The sequence below is a fragment of the Mirounga leonina genome, unplaced genomic scaffold (assembly GCF_011800145.1).
Source record: "Mirounga leonina isolate KUSES-001 unplaced genomic scaffold, KU_Mleo_1.0 Mir_127, whole genome shotgun sequence".
NCBI lineage: Eukaryota > Metazoa > Chordata > Mammalia > Carnivora > Phocidae > Mirounga > Mirounga leonina.
This window is the reverse complement of record NW_023270316.1, coordinates 68,653,553-68,676,132: the sequence shown is the minus strand read 5'-3', so window position 1 is coordinate 68,676,132 and position 22,580 is coordinate 68,653,553. Positions and strand designations below refer to the sequence as shown.

Below are 22,580 nucleotides of genomic sequence, written 5' to 3'. Positions count from 1 at the left end.
TAATTGAGGCAAATACAAATAAAAACATGTATGTGCTATAACCAGTGTTAGCATTCCAGTGATGCTCTCTTGATTGAATTATAAATTGATTCAGCTTTTCTGGGTTGGTAATGTGGTAGGTAATACATACAAACTTAAAATGTGTGTAGTCTTCAGCACTGCAGTTTCATTTCCAGGAACTTATCCCAGAGATAATTAGAAAAGATATCTACCTAATGATTATGTGGGTCAGGGTCCAGTCAGAGAAACAGAAACCATATCAGGTATTTTAAACATAAATAAATTAATATATATGTTTGAAGGATGAAAGAGCAACAGGTTGCTTTGGTAACCCAGAATTTATGAATTCCTGGAAGCAGCAACCACCCTTAGGGCTGGAGGAACCACTGAGAAGTGGTGTTAAGGACTGTCCATTGGATGGAAGAGCCCTGTCAATATTGCCCAGCCAGCTGACCAGAATGCCTAAAGAAGCTCTGGGGTCTCTTATTGCAAGAACCTAACAGGAAGCCAGCTCTTGAGGGAGTCTAGAAAGTGTAATTTCAGATTTATATCTCCAGGATCTGCTCAGAGCAGATTATGGCAGGCGTAAAGCTCAGAAACAATATAAATAACTAGCATAAGGATGTTCATAGTTTTGTTGTTAAGATGAAAAAAAAAGAATCTAAAACATCTAAATGCTGATCAGTAGGAGATTGGTTAGAGTAGTTGTGGTATAGCTATCCACTAAAGAGCCATATGACCATTAAAATTATTGTTTAGCCATACTTGACATAGAAGGTTCTCTCCAGCATTGTTGGTGAAAAAGTGTTTCCAAATACTATATATTTTGTATCCTCATTTACTTAATATATGTATGCATATGTAGAGAAATTTTAGACCTATATTCACCAAAATGTTAACAGTAATTATTTCAGGGTAGTGGAATTTTGAGTTTTTTCTTCAGTGGTTTTTAAATGTTTTTCAGTTTTGTTTGCATTTTCTACATGTGTATGATTATCATCGGGGGAAAAAACCTTGAATTGGAAAATCAATATAACAAGGGAATAAAGTATTTCTTTTAATAGGAACTTATTAATAGAAAAAGCAATCAGAAGATAGTTGTTTCATTTACATTTCACTAACATCTCAGACTCTGCCTAGTACTTCAGAATTCTTGAAAGTGTTTTTTCTTTGTTTGTCTGTTGTTTTGGTTTATTTCTGGTTTCTGTTTAAAGGGGTATGCAAAACAGTGGATGAGCTTAAAATTTCTCATTCTGTCTTTAAAAATTCTAATCAGAATTGCTTTTTACTTGTGTGTGACCTGTAATTTTCTCTTGATTACTAAGAAAAGGGATTATGGATGTTTGTATTGGCAAGTCTGATCTATGAGAAGACATAACCTTATCCAGGGAGTTTAGTTACTGAAGTCACTAGAAGATAATTTTTCATTTCACAAAGAAGCCATAAACCATAGACTAAAAGGGTCATTTGGTGAGACTCTTATTTTTTATACATTTTATTACTGAAATTTTCAAACATACAAGGAAGTACCTAGAATATTATAATGAACTCCCATATATCCAATAACTAGCTTATGTATGAATAACTTAAACAGCTGCTTTTGTTTAATTTATTATTCTGCTTACTCCCCATTCCCCTTATATTTGAAAGCAATGCCAGACTATATATACCATTTCATCTGTACATCTGAGTTTCTCTAAAAGATAAGAACTCTTAAAAAAAATAAGCATAATGTCTTTATCACATAGTTGACATTAATTGTTTAATGTTAATAATATCCAATTTTCTCAAAAATTAATTTTTTAGTAGCTTTTTTTTTTCAGGATCCACATTGTTATTTGTTGATAAATCTCTTAGAGTGCCTTGTTTCCTGTAGGCTCCCCCTCCAATTTTCTTTTTCTCTTTGTATTTGATAAAGAAACCAGGTTTCTTTTGCAGAGTTTCACATAGACTGATTTTTGCTAATTGTATGCCTTTGGCATATTTTAATGGGTTCCTTATATTTTCTGTAAAGTGATAGTTGAATGCAGAGACCTGGTTGGATTCCAGTTCAACTTTTTTGTTGTTACAGGACCACTTTATAGATGGTGGTATGTTCCATCAGGAGGCACATGGTATCTGGTTATTTCTCTTCTTATGATAGTTAGAAACTGATGATACTTAGTAATTACTGGTGATATTCTGTCATTCTTCACTTATTCGCTGAATACTTTTATAAAGAGGAACTTCCTATCTATTCTTTGGTTCCCCAGTGTGTTGTTTTTTTGTGTGTGTTATAGAACAGTGTTCAAAATAGTGAGTTTACTAGCATCCTCCAAATGTGACCAGTTAAATTGTTATCTTTTTAAAATATCATGCTCAGATTTGTTTGTATACATACATTTACCATTTCTGTCAGTCTTCATTTTTTAGATACCCGTATTTTCATCTGGTATCATTTTCTTCTTGAATAACTTTATTATTTCTTATTGTATAGTTCTCCTTGTAAGTAATAATCTCAGCTTTTCTTTGTCTGAAAAAAATCTTTATTTTGCCTTCATTCTTGAAAGGTATTTTTTTCTCAGAATAGAATTCTAGACTGACAGTTATTTTCATTTAGTACCTAAAAGATGTCACTCCATTATTTTCTGGACTTGCATAGTTTTTGATGAAAAATGTTCCTCTGTATGTATTGTTTCTCTGTTATGTAATGTGTATTTTTTTGGGGGGGACAGTTTTTAAGATTTTTATCTTTATCGCTGTTTTTACCAAATTGATAATGGCATGTCTTGGAATGGTTTACTTTGTGTTTCTTCTGCTTGAGGCTTATTGAGATTTTGGGGACTGTGGGTCTATTTCCATCAGATTTAGAAAAATTGTGGCTGATATTTCTTCAAATATTTTTTTCTGTTCTCCCCTCCTCACCTCTTTGTTTTCTGGGACTCTGGTTTTCTGTATTTTTGACTACTTACCATTGTCTTACAGGTCACTGATGCTCTGTTCTTACTTTTTTTCTCTGTCTTTTTTTTGTTTTGTTTTGTTTTGTTTTATTTTACATAGTGTCTGTTGCTATGTCTTAAAGTTCACCGATGTTTTCTTCTGTAACAAAAAATCTACTTTTGATCCTATTAGTATGTTTTTCATTGCAGGCTTTGTATTTTTCATATTTAGTAGTTCCATTTAGTTTTTTTTAAAGTATTTCATTTCTGTCCTCATCATGTTCATGTTTTCTTCTTGGGCATATGGAGCATATTTATCACTGCTGTTTTAGTGTCTTTGTTAATTTTGTCACCTGTGTCACTTCTGGACCTATTTCTGTTGGTGAATTTTTTTCCTGGTTATGTATTACAAGGTTCTTTCTACTGTGGCTGGTGGAAACACGAATCACTAGCAGACTTGTGCGTCTAGGGAATTTTTTGGCTTACTGCTTTCTAGTGTTCTTTTCCTGGTCTCGGGTAGTTTTTTTCTCATGCATGGCAAAACTGATCATTATTCAGCCAAAGACTTGAGACACCTCTCTGTGGATCTCCAGAATGCAAGCTCTCTTGCTGTCTTTGTAGCTCCCTCCTCTGTGGAACTCTGCCCTAGAAATTAAAGCTGCCTCAACTCCCATCTTGGTCTCCCTCAACTCCGTGCGACCACCAGGCTCTAATTGGGTTACTTCTCCTTACATGGCAGTCTGGAGCTTTGCATGCAGTAAGTGGGGATAGATGTAGGACTCTTCTAGTGTGTTTCCCATCTTTTAGGGATTATGGTCATGTGCTGCCTGTTGCCCAGTGTTTAAACCTTTAACATGTTTGTCTGTTTTCTGCTTGCTTAAGGTAGGAGAGGATGTCCCATCTCAGATATACTGTCATCATGTAAAGCAGAAGTCTTCTCAGTATAGTTTCAATTCATACATTTTTTTTGTAAATTAATGAAAGTAAACATCTTTTCACACGTTACAGGGTAATTTCTATTTTTTTTTTTTTATGACCAACCCATTTGTCCATGATGTTGCTGGTCATTCTGTATTTGGATAAAGTCTTTACCCTTTCTTTGTGAAACGAAATGCAGAATTTCCCCTCAATTTGTCACTTGTCTTTTTATTATATTTTGCTGTTGGTGTCTTTGTGATACTCAGTTATTATTGTGATTAATTACTGTATATCTGAATTCTTAGTACTGGAACACTGGGTTGGTATTGGGCAAGAAGGTGGATTCAGAGGTTGCTTACACTGTGAGATGTTTGAATAAATAGTTGAGCCAAGAGATCCTGCTGTATTCAGTATTCATTCTAAGTTTTTGTGTAGTGTAATAATACCATACCTGAATGTTCTTCCAGGTAGCTACATGACTCACTCCTTACTTCCCTCAGAACTCTGCTCAAGTGTTACTTTATCTGAAAGGTCTTCTGTAACCACCTTCTTTCAAATTGTAATACTCACACACCACTCCCCACTCCCTATCCTGTCCTCTTTTTCTTTTCCTTTTTTTCCTCCACAACAGTTACCACAATTTGACATAACACATATTTTGCTAATTTATGTATTATCATTTGTCTTGTTCCTAATATGCTAGTAGCGTGAAGGCAAGCATTGGAACCTTTAATAGTGCCTCAGACCTAGTAAACACTTAATTTTTATAGGCTTTATAATAAGATTTCCGTTTATGTAGGTTGTGCTGGTATGAAGTGAAAGATGAATCAGAGCGGGGAGAGACTTGAAAAACAGTTTAGGTCCCATTATAGTGGTCTTATGTATAAGGTGGCAGCAGCTTAGCTGGAGTGATAGCAGTGAGAATAAAAAAGAAAAGACTAATGGGATTGACATTAAGAAGAAATGGGTTACCATCCATGTTTCTGTTTAGAATTGTTAAGTAAAAAGGAGGGAAAAAAACCCTTGTATTTGGATTATATTTTTAATGTAGCTGTTTATGAAGCAAATTAGAGACCACTGAAAATGAGTTCAGGTAGATTTTTTTTGTTCTTATGAAACATTATCTAAAAAAATACAAATGGTCAAGTATCTAGTGGAGTCTTGCTGATTTTTCTGGTTTATTGTTTTTCTTTCTTTCTTTTTTTTTTTAGAGCTTTGCTTCCTGTTTTACATCACAAATCTAAAAAAGGACCCCCCCGCCAAGCCAAATATGCCATTCATTGTATCCATGCGATATTTTCTAGTAAAGAGACCCAGTTTGCACAGATATTTGAGGTAAAAAGAAAAAAAATTGTTTGTTTCATATGTTATAGTTAAAAAACACATATTAATGATTTTATAGAATGTTCACATTTGGAGCTGTATCATTTTATAGTATGTTTTCAGAATTTGAATCAGTATAATCAATTTTGATGAGTGGTTAAAATATGAAAATATCTGATTATTCAGATGTTTAGTACTAACAAGTTCAGAAATCAAACAATTGTATAATATTTTTTGACATTATACATTTAGGGTTAGGAAACTTTTTTGGTAATAAGCAATTACATATAAAATCGTACTTATTGATAATAGGTAATAGATGATTCTGTCAGTTTACAGGTTTGAAAATTAGAGTTCTGTTTATGAGATACTGCTGAAGTATGTGGAATTTTGTCAGTACTAATTGGTATAGTAATATAATTGGTATATAAAACAAACAAATTTATACTTATATAATCACTGACCTAATTTTATGTCAGATTAAATTGTGTTTTTTAAATATATATTTCATATTATTTTTTCTACCCTTTAAGTTACTATTACTCTTCCTAAGCATTGCATTTTATTTTAATATACTGTAATCTGGGGCTATCTTTAGTATTCTTATTAGATACTTAGCATTTTTACATAAAATCCAAACTTGTAATTTTAGTTCAGGAGCCTTGAGTGAAATCAAAACAGTTCGGAAATTACGCTGAAGCTACTGTTTTAGAAACATTTATGCTAACTTTTTCATCTTTTCATGTATTATGCTAAAGACCTGAACAAGGAAGAAAAGTAGTTGTCTTTATTGTATATCCTCTTGCTGTATATAGCAAATAATTTATTTTAAATTTTGTGCATTTTGGGGGGAAGGTATTTTCTGTGGTCTGTTTTTGTATATCAGAATGACTTTAATGAATTCATGTTGATTTAGAAAGCTTTTGTTTTTCTTGATTAATCTCCTTTCAGTGGTGATAAGGAGCAGGATAATGCTGATAATAACTTGAATTTGTAGGGTACTTTTATTTTCATTTTGATATTATATATCTGATATTTTATCTTTACCATAACCTAATCTGTAACCCTTCTGCTATAATGTATAGGTTTGCTAGCTTTCTGAGAAAAGGTTTCATAGAGCTGTCTTGTCTGGCCTTCATGAGATTGCTATTCATCCAGGGTCTGACTATTAATTTTGCTTTTCCAGAAATGACTTTATTATCTTCTTGTGTAAAATTGTCACACTCATTATTGAAAAAAACTACATGGTCATATTTTTATTTATAATGTAAACAAGGTGGTATTTGTGTACAATGGAAGTATTGAGGGAAGTCATCAAGAATAGCAAGATGCAAACTCATTTAAATATACTTTTGATTAAAAGAAGCCTCACATTACTCTAATACGTTGGGAAAGAACAGTTTAGTATTGTTTTTTGAGCCTAGAATTTTTGGTGTTCAGTATGGGAGGACAGTATCGACTCTATTAAAAGTGTTACTAAAATTTTTAATAATATATTTACTTGCTTCCAAATCAAAAGACACAAAACAAATCCAAATAGTAAAATAGTAAGTTTTCTCCTCCACCTCAGCCCTGTGTACCTAGCCACCCAGTTCTCATTCTCAGAGGTAACCAATGTTACCAGTTTCTAAGATACTTTTCTGGAGAGTATTTATTCACATACAAGTAACATAATACACATACATATGTGCGCACACACAATCAAATACATACATTTTGTCCCCTTCCCTTTCTGCTTATGACAGTGATAATATACTATAGTCACTCTTCTGATTTCTCTATTTTAAAAATTTAACATTACATTTTAGATATTATTCTATATGGGCATACGAAGAGTCTCATTCTTTTGTCATGGCAAAATGTGCGTTGATGATTGGGTTTTCTATCAGAATAATAAAAATAATTTCATTAGTTGCGGTACTTAATATTTGATGTTATAAAAATCCACACAAATGCATGTGACTCTGTATAATAAAAGCTTATTTCTGGCTCCTGAAAAAAAGTCCAGTTGGGTGTTTAGATTGCATTCTAATCAGTGGTTTAGTCCCATAGACTTTTTTTGACAAGTAGCTTCTCTTTAAGTCCCACTGCATCCTTGGTATTAAGCCTGCCAGTGAGTAAAGAGAGAGAATATGGAGAAGATACACTTCTCATACTTGCCTCAATGTGGGCATGGCATACCTCACTTTTACCCCCAGTCTGTTAACCAGAGCTTATTCACATATTCTCATCTAGCTGCAGAGGACGCTGCATGTATAGCCATCCTTTTGCCCAGGAAGTAGAACAAAAGTGGATATTGCTGAGCCCTATCAGTCTCCCATATTCATGTAATGTGGTCATAAAATATACATAATATGATTCTCCATGCTGAAATTTTTTTTTTTTTTTACCTACTTCTAAGATACAACTTGGGCAAAACCTGACAATATTTAAATGCCTTTTAGACTTAAATAACCTATAGAAATTTAAATGTAAGCTTAAGCTACTACTTAACACCATGTATATGTCTTGAAACCGCTCTAATTTTTTTTGTTATTTGAACATGAAATATGTGAATAGTTTATTTCCATATTTATAGAGTTGAATGTGTTTTCTTTTCTCATTTTTAGCCTCTGCATAAGAGCCTAGATCCAAGCAACCTGGAACATCTCATAACACCGTTGGTTACTATTGGGCATATTGCTCTCCTTGCACCTGATCAATTTGCTGCTCCTTTGAAGTCCTTGGTAGCTACTTTCATTGTGAAAGATCTTCTCATGAATGATCGGGTAATTGATATTTTTTTGACCTGTGTTCTTAGCGTTATCTTCTCAAATTTTATTCAACAAAGAGAGAAGTGAAATGATGCAAATAACACTTCCATTTGACTGCCTTCTTTTAGGTTTCCTATCTTTTTTAACATGCTGTCACCTCCAGTAGAACAACATTGAAACATCTCTTTAGTTGAGCATAGGCATGTAGCCTGCAATGCATTCCTTGATAAATACAAAATATCATTTGGTTCTTTTTTATCTTTACAGTAGGTTAATTTTTTATAATAACATCTATTTTAAAAAATGTGAAGACTGACAGGCTAGTTCACAGTATGGTTGTCATGACAGTAGTTGTTTCTTTCTCTTCATGTAGTGCAGAATTAAAAGAGCACTGGGAGAAAACATTAGGAAAGAAATAGTGATTTTGTCTGTCTGTCTTCCATTTGTCTTTGGAGCAGTGCTTGTTTGGGTGTGGGAGAACTGATGCCGTACAGTCACATGGAGTTTTATGTATGTGTGTGCATATTTATGTGTACACACACACGCAGATGTGCCTGTGCAGACACATATGTAACCATCAGTTTTGTGTCTATAGTGTGCTCAGCACTGTACTGGGTTCTTTGGAGAATTAAAAAAAGTATAAGATAGTTTCTCCTCTTAAAATACAGTTACAGTTCTTGCAATGTATAGCTATATTACTACATGTTTCATATCTGTCATTCTTAATACGCTTTAATACTATTAATACTCTTAAACAAATTTGTTACGGAAAAATACTTTGTGGAGATTATAGTCAAGATAATCGTATGTATTAAATCTCTAATGATTTGTGACTGTTTAACTTTAGTTGACTAGAGCCCTGTAATTTGAAGACAAGTGGCTCCTGTGTTAATTACCATTGTCTCTGGCTGTGTTCTTTAGCTGTGTCTCTCAGTTTTCTTCCCCATAAGTACAGTATTTCATATGTTCTTTAAGTCATGTGTGTTAATCATGTGTTTAAAGTTTTCTGAATCCTTACTGTGTTTTGTTTTCTTTAATGAAAAAATTTTGTTGAGATAAAATGTATCAGAAAAGTGTACACTTCTTAAGGGTATGGTTCCTTGAGTTATCACAAAGTTAACATTTTTGACCAACTGATAATCCAGGTAAAGAAATAGAATATTACCAGCCCCCAAAAGCTCCTGTGTCTTTTTCTTATTATTATCCCCTCCATTCTCCCTGAAGATAACTATTATCCTGACTTCTAACACCAAAGATTAGTTTTACCTATTTTTGAACTTTTATAAATGGAATCATATAGAGTAAATTTTTTATGTCTGGCTTCCTTCACTCAGTATTACATTTGTGAGATAAACCCATCCTGTTGTATATTAGTGGTTTGTTCATTTTTGTTGCTATAGAGTATTCCATTGTTTATATATACCATGAATCTGTTCTCTTGCTAGACATTAGGTTATTTCCAATATTAAATGCATACAGTTGTTACAAATACTCTTTTACATATCATTTTGTGCACTAATGTATGCATTTCTGTTGTAGTGTAATGCTGTATCTTAGAGTATGTATAAGTTGTTTTATTTTTTTTTAAAGATTTATTTATTTATTTTAGAGAGAGAGAGAGAAAGCATGCATCCATGCACGAGTCAGGGAAGCGGGGAGGAGGGGAGGGAGATGGAGAGAATCTCAAGCAGACTCCCTGCTGATTGAGAAGCCCAATACAGGGCTCAGTCTCACAACCCTGAGATCATGACCTGAGCCAATACCAAGAGTCGGACAAGTCAACCAACTGAGCCACCCAGGGACCTCTGTATAAGTTGGTTTAGTACGTTTTGCCAAATTGTTTTTCTTTCTTTCTTTCTTTTTTTTTTTTTTGCCAAATTGTTTTTCAAAGTGATTATACCAATTAACATTCTTATATGTGCTGAATGAGAGTTCTAGTTGTACCATTTCCTTGACTGTACTAGATATGCCAATCTTTAACATTTTAGCTATTATGTGAATGTGTAATGAATAGTATGCCCTTAGGCACTTTTTCATATATGTATTGGTATTTTGGCTCTCCTCTTTTATTAAGTGTCTGCTCAAGCCTCTTCCACATTTTTCTATTAAATTGTCAGTCTCTTTTATTCACTCTTAAGATTTCCTTATGTATCCTGTTGGCAGTATGTTTAGCAGATACCTTTTCCCACTTTGTAACTTGCTCGTTCACTCTCTTAGTGGAGTTTTTTGATGAACGGAAGTTCTTAATTTGGGCGCCTGGGTGGCTTAGTTCGTTAAGCGGTCTGCCTTCGGCTCAGGTCATGATCTCAGGGTCCTGGGAGTGAGTTCCGCATCCAGCTCCCTGCTCGTCAGGGAGCCGGCTTCTCACTCTGCCTCTGCCCCTCCCCCTCGCTGCTTGTGTGCTATCAAATAAATAAAATCTTTAAAAAAAACTTTAAAAAAAGTTCTTAATTTTAACAAAGCCCATTATTTTCTTTTTAGTTAGTACTTGTCCTTTTTGTCTACCCCAAGGTTGTGAAAATAGTCCCTGTATTGTTTTCTAGAAGTATGGTAATATACAAGCCTCTAACCACACGTAGCTGTTTAAGTTTAAACTAAATATAATTGTAAATGTATTCACACATTTCAAGTGCTCACTAGCCACATATTGCTAGTGTTGGACAGCACAGAACATTTCCAGCATCTCAGAGTTCTGTTAGACAGTGTTGCTCCAGAAGCTTTATTTATTTAACTTTCACATTTAGCTACATAATCTATTTAGAATTGATTTTTATATGTGGTATGTGATAAATGTCAAGATTCATTGTTTTATTTCCATCTGACCCTGCACCATTTATTGAAAAGACTGTCTTCCCTGCTGCATTTTTTTTTTAATTGAGGTGAAATTCACATAACATAAAGTGGTTAATTTTAGTCACATTTTAGTACATTCACTACCACCTCTATCTATTTCCAGATCATTTTCATTAAGCAGTCATACCTCATTTCCCCCAGCCCTGGGCAACCACCAATCTCCTGTTTGTCTTAATGGATTTAACTATTCTGAATGTTTTTTATAAATGGAATCATACAATATGTGACTTTTTGTGTCATTCTTCTGTCACTTAGCGTAATGTTTTTGAGGTTCATCCACATTGTAATATGTATCAGTACTTCATTCCGTTTTATGGCTGAATAATATTCTGTTGTATATATTTATCACAATTTGTTTATCCATTCATTCATTGATGAGCATTTAGGTTGTTTCCACCTTTTGAATACTGTGAAAAGTGCTGCTATGAATTTTGTGTTTGAGTATTTGTTTGAATACCTGTGTTTAGTTCTTTAGATATATTCCTAGGTATATACCTTTGCTGGATTATATGGTAATTCTGTGTTTAACTTTTTGAGGAACTGACAAATTGTGTTCCACAGAGGCTACACCATTTTACCTTCCTACCAGTAGTGTATGAAAGTTCCAATTTCTCCTCATCCTCGCCAACTTATTATTTTCTGTTAATTTGATTATAGCCATCCTGGTGAGTGTGAAGTGGTATCTCCTTTTGGTTTTGATTTGCATTTCTCTAATGATGTTGAGCATCTTTTGATGTACTTATTAGCCATTTGTGTATCTTTTTTGGAGCAAAGACTATACAAGTCCTTTGCTCATTTTTTAGGTTGTATTTTTTTTTGAGCGTTAATTGTTCTTTATATATTCTAGATACAAGTGTCTTGTCAGACACATGGTTTGCATTTATTTCTTCCATTCTGTAGGTTGTCTTTTAAGTTGTCCTTTAATTTTTTTTATTGAGCTAAATTGACATATAACAGGGCGCCTGGGTGGCTCAGTTGGTTAAGCGACTGCCTTCGGCTCAGGTCATGATCCTGGAGTCCCGGGATCGAGTCCCATATCGGGCTCCTTGCTCAGCAGGGGGTCTGCTTCTCCCTCTGACCCTCTCCCCTCTCATGTGCTTGCTCTCTCTCATTCTCTCTCTCTCAAATAAATAAATAAATAAATAAATAAATAATTGACATATAACATTATTTTTTTTAAGTTTTTTTTTTTTTTAAAAGCTTTTATTCATTTACCTGTCACAGGGAGAGAGAGAGAGAGAGAGAGCGTGTGCACAAGCAGGGGGAGCTGCAGGCAGAGGGGGAAGCAGGCTACCTGCAGAGCAAGGAGCCCCATGCGGGACTCGATCCCAGGATTCTGGGATCATGACCTGAGCCGAAGGCAGATGCCTGACTGACTGATCCACCCAGGCATCCCATAACATTATATTATTTTGATGTGTATAACATAATGATTCAATATTTTATATATTGTGAAACGATCACCACAATAAGCCTAGTTAGTATCCATCCCACACAGTTACAAATTTTTTTTCCTGTGAAAAATCTAATTTAAAGATTTACTGTCTTAGCAACTTATCAAATACACAATAACTGTAGTCACCATGCTGTACATTACATTCCATGACTTATTTATTTCATAACTGGAATTTTGTACCTTTGACCCCATTCAGCCATTTTGCCCACCTACCCCTGCCTCTGGGCCCTACCAGTCTATTCCATGGATCTTTGATACTAGCCAGTCTGATAGGTGTGAGGTTATATCTCATTGTGGTTTTGATTTGCATTTCATTGATGATTAGTGATGTTGAGCATCTTCTCATGTGCCTGTGGGCCATCTGTATGTCTTCTTCAGAAAAATTGTCTATTCAAGTCCTCTACCCATTATTTTTTTTTAAACGTTTTTTAAAAAGATTTTTTTTATTTATTTGAGAGAGAGAGAAAGCACAAGAGGGGAAAGGGTCAGAGGGAGAAGCAGACTCCCCGCAGAGCAGGGAGCCCAATGTGGGGCTCTATCCTGGGACTCCAGGATAATGACCTGAACTGAAGGCAGACGCTTAACTGACTGAGCCACCCAGGCACCCTCTGTGCCCATTATTTAATTGGGTTGTGTTTTTTGCTGTCAAGTCGTATAGGTTCTTTATATATATTGGATATTAACCCCTTATCCGATGTATGATTTGCAAATATCTTTTCCTATTCAGTAGGTTGCCTTTTCTTTTTGTTGATGATTCCTTTACTGTGGAAAAGATTTTTAGTTTAATATTGTCTGTTTGTATATTTTAGTGTTTGTTGCCCTTGCCTGGGGAGACTGTTCCGAAAACATATTGCTAAGACTGGTGTAAAAGAGCTTACTACCTGTGTTTTCTAGAAGTTTTATGATTTCAGGTCTTATATCTAAATCTTTTTCCCTTTTGAATTTGTTTTTGTATGTGGTGTAAGATAGTGGTCCAGTTTCATTTTTTTGCATGTAGCTGTCCAGTTTTTCCAACACTCTTTATTGAAGAGGCCGTCCTTTCCCCACTGCATATTCTTGCCTCCTGTGTCATAAATTAATTGATCATATGTACATGGGTTTATATCTGGGCTCCCTGTTCTATTCTGTTGATCTCTGTGTCTGTTTTCATGCCAGTACCATACTGTTTTGATTACTGTAGTTTTGTAGTATAGTCTGAAATCTGGGAACATGATATGTCCAGCTTTGTTGTTCTTTCTCAAGAGTGCTTTGACAGGTTTTACTATCTAGTAGCTTAAGCCTTGCAGATGCCTTCAGTGACAACTGCTGCTATTACCGCTGCTTCATCATCGTCATCATTATCTTTTTCAAGGTTGTTTTGATTATTGTTAGCCTTTTGCATTTCTATCTAAATTGTTTTATTTTGTTTTGTTTCTGTCTAAATTTTAGAATCAGCTTGACACTTCTCCCTGTACCACTCCAACCCAACATATATACATACCTGGCTGGAATTTTGATAGGGCTGGTGTTGAATTATAAATTTCAGGCATCATCGTCATAATACCACCTTTCACTCTGTGAACATGGTATTCTAATCCTGAGCTTTCTGTTTCATGAAGATGGTATGCCTTAGTCTTTAATATCCCTGGATAATGTTTCTAAGTTTCTGTGTAGATGTCTTAGCTTTCTTAAGTATGTTCCTAGGCATTTTGTGTTGTTCAATACTATTATAGGTAATAAAATTTTTAATATTTATTTTCTAACTGTGTTTTGTTGGCATATGGATATGAAGTTACTTCATTTTTATATTGACTTTTACCCTAGGATCTTGTTAAAGGCAATTTTTAATTCTACTAGTTCTTGCATCTGGGGGATTTCCTCTTTTCACAGTCATGTCATTTGTTCATAAAGACAGCTTCTTTTTTTCTTTTCCATTCTTAATGCCTTTTCTTTCTTTTTCTTCCTCATACCTTGGCCAGGACCTTCAAAACAATAGAAGTGGTGATAATGGACATTTTTATCTTCCTCTCAGTCTCAGAGGGAAGGATGGACTAATAGTACCCAATAGAGGACTTGAAAACTTCATCTAAATGGCATATATATGACACTGCAGTGAACCTAGTTCTGGCATGCTTCTTTCAACTTTGTCTTTTATTTTTTAGTCTGTTTACATGTAATGTAAATAGTGATTTGGGTTAATTCACCATCTGTTTTTTGTGGTTTTTTTAAAGATTTTATTTATTTTTTGACAGACAGTGAGAGAGGGAACACAAGCGGGGGGAGTGGGAGAGGGAGAAGCAGGCTTCCTGCAGAGCAGGGAGCCCGATGTAGGGCTCGATCCCAGGACCCTGGGATCATGACCTGAGCGGAAGGCAGATGCTTAATTACTGAGCCACCCAGGCACCCCGGCCATCTGGTTTTTATTTTCAGTTTGTTTTATCAGTTCTCTTTTCATTTTACCCTTCTTTCTTTCCTTGTTTTTGATTAAATATTTTTATTCCATTTTCCCCTTTACTGACTTGGTTTTTACATTTTCCTATTCTTTTAGTGGTTGTCCTAGAGGATACAGCATTCTCCCTTGACTTCTGAACGCCAGTATCAATTAGTCTGTCTTAGCAACTTATCAAATACACAATAACTGTAGTCACCATGTCTTAAACTTTCAGGACAGCAGGTTCAGTATTTTAGGAACCTTAGCATACTTTAATTCCCTTTGTTTCCTTATACTTTTTGTGCTCTTGGTCACACAGGACCATTACTATTATATTTTCTACAGTTAGTGTTTATTTAGATTTACCAACATCTTTTCCCTTTTCTTTTTTCATTCCTTTTTGTCTATGTGATGATTTTCTTTATACTTGAAGAATTAAAAGAAGTATTTCTTTTAGTGTGGATTACTGCTGATGCAGTCTCTCGGTTTTTATTTGCCTGAAAATGTCTTTACTTTGCCTTCATTTTTTAAAGGATATTTTGTCCAGGTTTAGAATTCTAGCGTGGTATATTTCCTCCCCTCAGTAATTTGAAAATATTATACCATTATTTTCCATTTTCTTCTCTTTTCTCTTGAAATCAGCTGAGAGTCTTGCTCCTTTGAAGGTTTTCCTTTTGCTTTGAATAATCTTTTCTATTTTGCATTGGCTCCAGTTTCACAATGATGTGTCTGGGTGTGCTTTTCTTTGTATTTATCCTACTTGGGGGTCGTAGTTCTTCTTGAATGTATAGCTTTGGTGTTCTGAATAGTTTTTGTTTCATGTTCTCTTTCCTCTCTTATTGCAGTTCTAATTATACACTCAAAACATATAATTTCTTTTGCTGTGATCCAGCTGTTTGACACCTTTATGTACTTTTCTCCGTGTTCATGCATCATTTTTTGTTTTCTTCTGACCTGCATTTGAATTCACTAATTCACTCTTCATATTTGTCTAATCCTATGTTAAGCCCATGCGTTGAGTTCTTAATTACACTTATTTTATATTTCAATTTTATAATTTCTTTGTAGTTTTTAATATAGCTTTTAGTTCCCTGCCAGAATTCTCTATCTTGTCATTTAATTGTTGAACTTCTTTAATTAAGTTAACATTTATATCAGCCTTAATTTCTAGACCTCCTGTGGCTCTCTTTGTCTTGTCTGTTTTTTTCTCTTATTTTTTGGTAAAATCTTTTCTTACACACGTTTTTTTGTTTTGTTTTGTTTTTGTTTTTGTTTTTTAAAGAGAGCACAAGCAGGGGGAACAGCAGGCAGAGGGACAAGCAGGCTCCCCGCTGAGCAAGGAGCCCGATGCGGGACTTGATCCCAGGACCCTGGGATCACGACCCGAGCCGAAGGTAGACTCTTAACTGACTGAGCCACCCAGGCACCCACACATGTTATTTTTGATTGCATGGTAGACTTTGCATATGAAAAATGTTACAGATAATTTGAGGACCTGAATGATTTTGTAATTCTTCTGGAGACAACTTACTTTTCCTTCTGACAGGTAGTGGAGCTATTGTCAGATCAGTTTGGTCCAGGCAAGAATGCACTGACTGGAAGCTGGGCTTCAGTTTTTGATAGGCTGATTCTTTTTCTGGTCACCTTATGTGTAGGGTATATTTGTTAGGGAGCCACCCAGAACTCAAGGGTGTTTAACAGGGACTCTGTTCTTTATTGGGCCCAGAATTCCAATTTTTTTCCTTCCTGCTCTGTGACAGTGATGAAAACATTACTCAACCTGTAAGTCTCTTTCACTTTCAGAATCAGTTATTGTTTGTATGAGAAAAGCAATCCTAGGACCAAACTCAAATCTTGATTTGTCTCCTCTTTTGAAACGTTGCCCTGCAAATTCTCACTGCTTTGGTAGCTTTTTTATCACCTTCACATTGATTTTTAAAAAGATCTTTTATCCAGCCTTTCCATTTGTTCCAATGGAAGATAGGTTCAAAAAACCTAATTAGCTCTTGCCAGAACAGAACTTTCACCTCTTTTAACCCATTAATTTGTCTTATTTTAATGTTGTATTTGATATGTATAAAGGAATATATATTTAACATTTGTGTAACTTGTTTTATAATAATACAGTGAACATTTACGAACTGTCAGCTCCTGGTTTATTACTTTCCAAACTTTTCTTTTTGTTTCTTCTCGGCCCCAGGTAACTACTGTGTTGAATTGGGATTTATTATTCCCTAACTAGAACAGAACACCACTTTAGCACATATATGTCTCTGAGTAGCATACTTGTTTAATTTTGCTTATTCTTGAGGTTTATGAGTTATACCATACATATTCTTGGCTGACTTGCCTTTATCATTACACATTTGTTTCTTAGAATAACCCTCCCTTGTTATTGCATCTAGCTGTGTGTGATTCATTACTCTGTATTATATATCACTGTGTGAAATTTCTTATATTTATTCTCTTTGTGGACATTTGGAATATTTCCATTTCTTTCCTCTTTAGAACAGTGCTCCTGTGAAGGTTCTTAGAGAGGCCTCATGATGCAAATGAGCAAGAATTTCTCTAGGTTATATTTATACGAGTGAAATTGATGAATAACAGTGTCTACACACATTTAACTTTTCGTTTTATTCCTGAATTACTTGTCAAAATCATTGCTAAAACTTATTTTTTTATTAGCAGTATATTGTACCCATTAGTGTCAGATCTTTTAATTTTTGCCCATCTAAAAGTTGGAAAATAGTGTCTCATTAGAGTCTTAATTTTTTTTTTTTTTTTAAAGATTTTATTTATTTATTTGACAGAGAGAGAGATAGCGAGAGCAGGAACACAAGTGGCGGGGGGGAGTGGGAGAGGGAGAAGCAGGCTTCCCGCCAAGCAAGGAGCCCGATGCGGGGCTCGATCCCAGGACCCTGGGATCATGACCTGAGCCGAAGGCAGACGCTTAATGACTGAGCCACCCAGGCGCCCCTCATTATAGTCTTAATTTGCATTTCTCTGGTTACTGATTTTTTATGTCTAGTCACCATTCATGTTGCCTCTTTATGAAATTCCTTTTGAGGTCTTTTGCCTTTTTTTCCCGAGCTTTTTGTCTTTTCCTCATAGGTAATCTTTACACACATTAATACTTTTTCAGGTATATGTTGCAATATCTTCATAAAAGATGAATAAAAATCTCATTTATGGTGTGTCTTTATACTCCTTTTATGGTGTCCTTTGAACAAAAGTTATTAATTTTAACGTAGCTAAATTTATCATTCCTTTCTTTTGTAGTTAGTGCTTTTTACATCCTTAAGAAATCCTTCCCTACTCTAGTGTCATAAAAATAGTCTCCCATATGTTCTAAAAGTTTTAAGATTTTCTTTTCACACTTAAAAAATTTAATCCATCTGGAATTGATTTGTTTGTTTGTATGCTATAACTTAAGGATTTCATTTCTTTTTACTTCCCATAGGACAACCAAATTTCCCATCAAAAGTTATTGAGTAACCTCTTTCTTTCAGTCCTCTGCATTGTTACCAGTCATAGGGTGTATAGCCTCTGTTCTTTACCATTGCTTTGTTTGCTCATCTACAGGATGTCTTTCATTAAAGTTTTGTAATTTTCTTTGTAAAGAAAATTTAAAATTTTTCTTGTACAACTTTGCTAGGTACTTTGATTTTTTAAATTACATTTTTATGTTTGTGGTTGATTTGGAGAATTATTTTATAGTTTTGATCTTCTATTCATCTTTCTTGCTAAACTTTTTTCTCCTTATTTTTAATTATTTCTGAAGAATGCCATTTTGGGGATGCCTGGGTGATGCAGTTGGTTGAGTTTCCAACTCTTGGTTTCGGCTCAGGTCATGATCTCAGGGTCGTGGTGTCGTGCCCCACGTCAGGCTCTGCACTCAAGCAGTAGCTGAGTTACCTGAGTTGCTAGGCTATGGTATCGAACCCCGCATCGGGGATTCTGCTTGAGACTCTCTCTCCATCTCTCTCTGCCCCTGCCCCCAACACATGCACACACGTGTTCTCTCTCTCTCTCTCTAAACTAAAATAAATAAATCTTTTTAAAAAGAGAATGCCAGTTTTGATTATTTTCTAATCCTTGAATATTTTATCTCTATATTAATTTCCTTATATTTCTATATGTGCTTCCTCTACTTACCATTTTTTCATCTCAACTTCATCTATCAGTTTTTTTGGAAGTGGTATAGTCAAGTCTTCTGTGGTAGTGAAGTTTTCTATCTTTACTCTTTTTTTTAATCATTTTTGTTTTGATTTATTTTGATATTCTTCTGCTGGTTGTCCAAATGTTCATGAATTTTATATCTTATTGTGTAAGATTTAAAAAAATACTTCAATATCCTGTTAATTAAATCCATATTCCGTTTCATGTTTTTTATCTTGACTAGTATATTTTTTCATCCTATTATTTTTAGATTTTCTGTCATTGGTTTTGTTGCATCTGTTTTGGTTTTATATTATTATTTTTGAACCATCTGACAGTCTGTTGGTTTTATTTATAATAACTTTTTCTATTCTGTAATATATGCTGATTGAATTTTTTCTTATGAATTAAATATTTTAGTGGAGTATATCTTTGAATAATCCTTTCAAAATGGCTTATAATTTGGAAACTTTCTCTCTGTCCTAGCTTGCTAAAAATATTTTTTTTTCCTTATTCTTGAGTACTAGAATCCTGTGTTTCAGGGTACTTGGCTGCAGAAAATCCAGAACATTGTTTTTTGGCATCTAGTCTTGCAGCTGAGAATCTGAAGTTGATCTGATTCTTGCTTCTTTTTTGGAAGGTTTCCCCATGGAATCTTTCAGGATCTTTTTAATATACTTAGTTCAGAAATTTCATCAGAACATTTCTAATGTGATTGCTTTTTCATTATTTCCACTTTTTACTTCGAAGGCAGTTCTGAAAGGAAGTGCATCCTAAGCTATATGTGTTTCATGAGTTTGCCTTCTGGATGTTGGGGCTTCCTATCCTGTTGCCAGAGGGTTACCTGAGCTGCTATTTGATTTGTTTCCTAGATTGCCTCTGGAAATCACTCCTGTCAGCTGGCGGTAACACTGGATCTCCAGTGTTCCAAGATTGGGTTCAGCTCTTTTGTCACCTTACTTTGATTTCCTGGCTGCCACTGTAAATGTACATCTTGAAATCCCTGCCCTCTATCATCTCAGGATTATTCTGTGATTGTGCTGAAAAAAAAAAAAAAAATCTAACTTTTTTGGAGGATGTTTCCCTTCTGTGCTTTTTATGGAGATATAAACCTAGCCCTGTTAATATTTTTACTGTATATTTTGTGTTTTAAAATTTTTTCTAAAGATTCTGGTCTTCTTTTTGGACCTTTTTGTTTTCCAACCCTCTGTGTGTGTGTGTGTGTGTGTGTGTTGCCATTTTGGTGGGAATTAGGTAGGAAGATACTAGTGCATATTCTTTCTTACCTACAGTCAACTGCAAACCTTTCTAATTTTTCTTCTGCTCAAGATATTTTGTATATACCTTTTTCCTTGTTTAAGAACTATGCTTTTTGTCTGTATTGATTTTTATCCTACTCCTTGCCAGCCACCTTAAATAATTGAATCGTTATTTTCAAAGGCTAAGTTAGGAAGTATATATAAGAGGTTAAAGTCAGTCCTACCTCACACCTGAAAAGAACCAACTGCTGATGGATGTGTAAGTGCTTTATGTGGGTGCTAGCGAAGATAAGTCTTTGAACCTTTTTGAGAAATAGATGAGGTATTTTAGTCATCTGTAATGACTGTCACTGCAGAAGGTAAAGATTTCATTCATTCACTAAAAATTAATTAAAGATGAAAATTCTTATTTATGTTTTAAAGTTCTTCATTTTTGTTCAGCTCCCAGGAAAAAAGACAACTAAGCTTTGGGTTCCAGATGAAGAAGTTTCTCCTGAGACAATGGTCAAAGTGAGTGATATGCATATAGATCTATTTATTTTAATACACTCATTAGATTGTATTATCATTAAAGGTGTTAAAATTTCTATTCCTGTTATAAAGATATGGCTATTAAAATCATCCGAGTTTTTATATTTATTGTACGACATCATCCCATGTACTCTGAGAGTATAGGGCAATAATGAGAAACCTGGGGCCCTATGGGCAGTTGCACATAATCTGATTTGGGGGAAAAAAAAGTGTTTGAAACTGCCTCTGTGTTGCTGCTTCTTAGTTATCAACCTTTTAATGGCAAAAGACATTTCTGATTTTCTTGTGTGCATCTCCTGTTCAGCAAAGATGGTCATCTAGGTTTTAAGACTATTTATCTTTTCCGTGGAATTTGATAAAACTTTTTATTTTGATTTTTAAAAAGTTCAACCTGTTATTCCTTGAATTACAAGTAATACATAAAAGACGGCTTATTGCTAGTGTAGAGAGTATTGATTTACTAAAATGATCTACAGTCTCTGACGTAGATCTCATTTCAATCCACTGTCCAAGGTGTGTAGGCCAGGAACAAATATATTAAATACTGTTTTTCTAGTTGTAGTTTCGTGTAAATCCATTCATATTGTGTATGTATGTGTATACTGGTTTATATTTTATATTAGGAAATACTTTGTCATGTTATTCCAGCTTCAGATTCTAATACTGTTTCTGTAGACCTATAGAGTAGCTGATGGAATGATGCTTGATGCTTCTGAGTTCCAGCATAAACCTGTTTTCTCAGCATTGGTATCAAGCAGCAGTTTTGTTTAGTCAAGCAGCACTGGACTAGAAGGCAGGCTTCCTGCAGTTAAGCTCATGCTTAACAAATGGCCCAGAAAAGGGATCTGAAGAGTGTCTGCCACATGCCATTGTTCAAGACCCACTTAGCTCCTGAGCCATAGATCTGTAAAAAGCTAAAATAATATGTGAAAAAGAGGTAATATGCACCCCATCAAAAAGAGTTGTTGGAAATATGAGAGGCAATAACAGGGTTTGAAGTACTTAAGTACTTCGTAATTATAAAATGTAGCACAAAAAATGGGAATATAATTTGCAGTTGGGAAATTAAGTTTTCTGACCAGGGAAGTTAACATGATTTTACTGTGAGTTTAAAGAATAGAGTTTATGATGGGGAAACAAAAAAAAAAGAACCAGTCTTTAGTTAAATCATTCATTTGTCAGTTGCCTGGGTGGGAGGGTAAAACATCTTTAAGACATCCATTATCTTGATATATGCAGAAAAGAATGATTCTTTTTTCCTTTACTTTTCTTAAAAAGCATCCATTAAAACCATTTCACTTTTTTTAAGGTTGATACAGAATTTCTTTAAAATGTAGTAATGTTGTATTTGTCAATTTGTCTTTTGAATAGATTCAGGCTATTAAAATGATGGTTCGATGGCTCCTTGGAATGAAAAATAATCACAGTAAATCAGGAACATCTACCTTAAGATTGTTAACTACAATATTGCATAGTGATGGAGACTTGACAGAACAGGGAAAAATTAGGTATGTAATTATTATTTCAAAATTCTTGTACACTATCTCAGTATCTGGTATAATTGTTTAATGGTGCAGTTTCTTTTTAAGAAAGTAGCTAGTTGAACACTACATCAAAAACTAATGATGTGCTATACGTTGGCTATAATTGAACATAATAAAAAAAAGTAAAAAATTAAAAAAAATAAAATACAAAAAAGTAGTTAGTATTCCTATGTATGTGTGCATATATTTTTATTGTAATATGCTTTTGTACAGTGATCATTTCAAAATGGCAGTCATATGTCAGAGGCAGGGTATTGCTATATATTGTAAATATTTTTAAACAACAGATGTTTATTTTTTCGAATATCTAATGTGTGAAAATGGTTAGTAACTTATTAGTAACTGATGTTTTCCATTCTTGTTAATGTCTAAAGGAAAAAGAACACCCTAGGTAGAAGACAACTTACTGAATCTATTTCCAGAAGTAGAAATATATGCAAACTTAAAAATGTACTAG

General features: G+C 34.3%; 1 protein-coding gene across 4 annotated transcripts in view; it reads left to right on the top strand.

Annotated features, from left to right (window-relative positions):
- PDS5B (PDS5 cohesin associated factor B) overlaps window positions 1-22,580 on the top strand; it is a 199,176-nt gene that overhangs the window by 136,517 nt on the left and 40,079 nt on the right. For all 4 annotated transcript variants that reach the window (XM_035003564.1, XM_035003565.1, XM_035003566.1 and 1 more), the window contains 4 exons: window positions 5,048-5,171; window positions 7,769-7,927; window positions 20,490-20,558; window positions 21,951-22,087. In XM_035003564.1, the coding sequence (XP_034859455.1) occupies window positions 5,048-5,171; window positions 7,769-7,927; window positions 20,490-20,558; window positions 21,951-22,087 (489 nt within the window). The remainder of the gene's footprint in view (window positions 1-5,047; window positions 5,172-7,768; window positions 7,928-20,489; window positions 20,559-21,950; window positions 22,088-22,580) is intronic.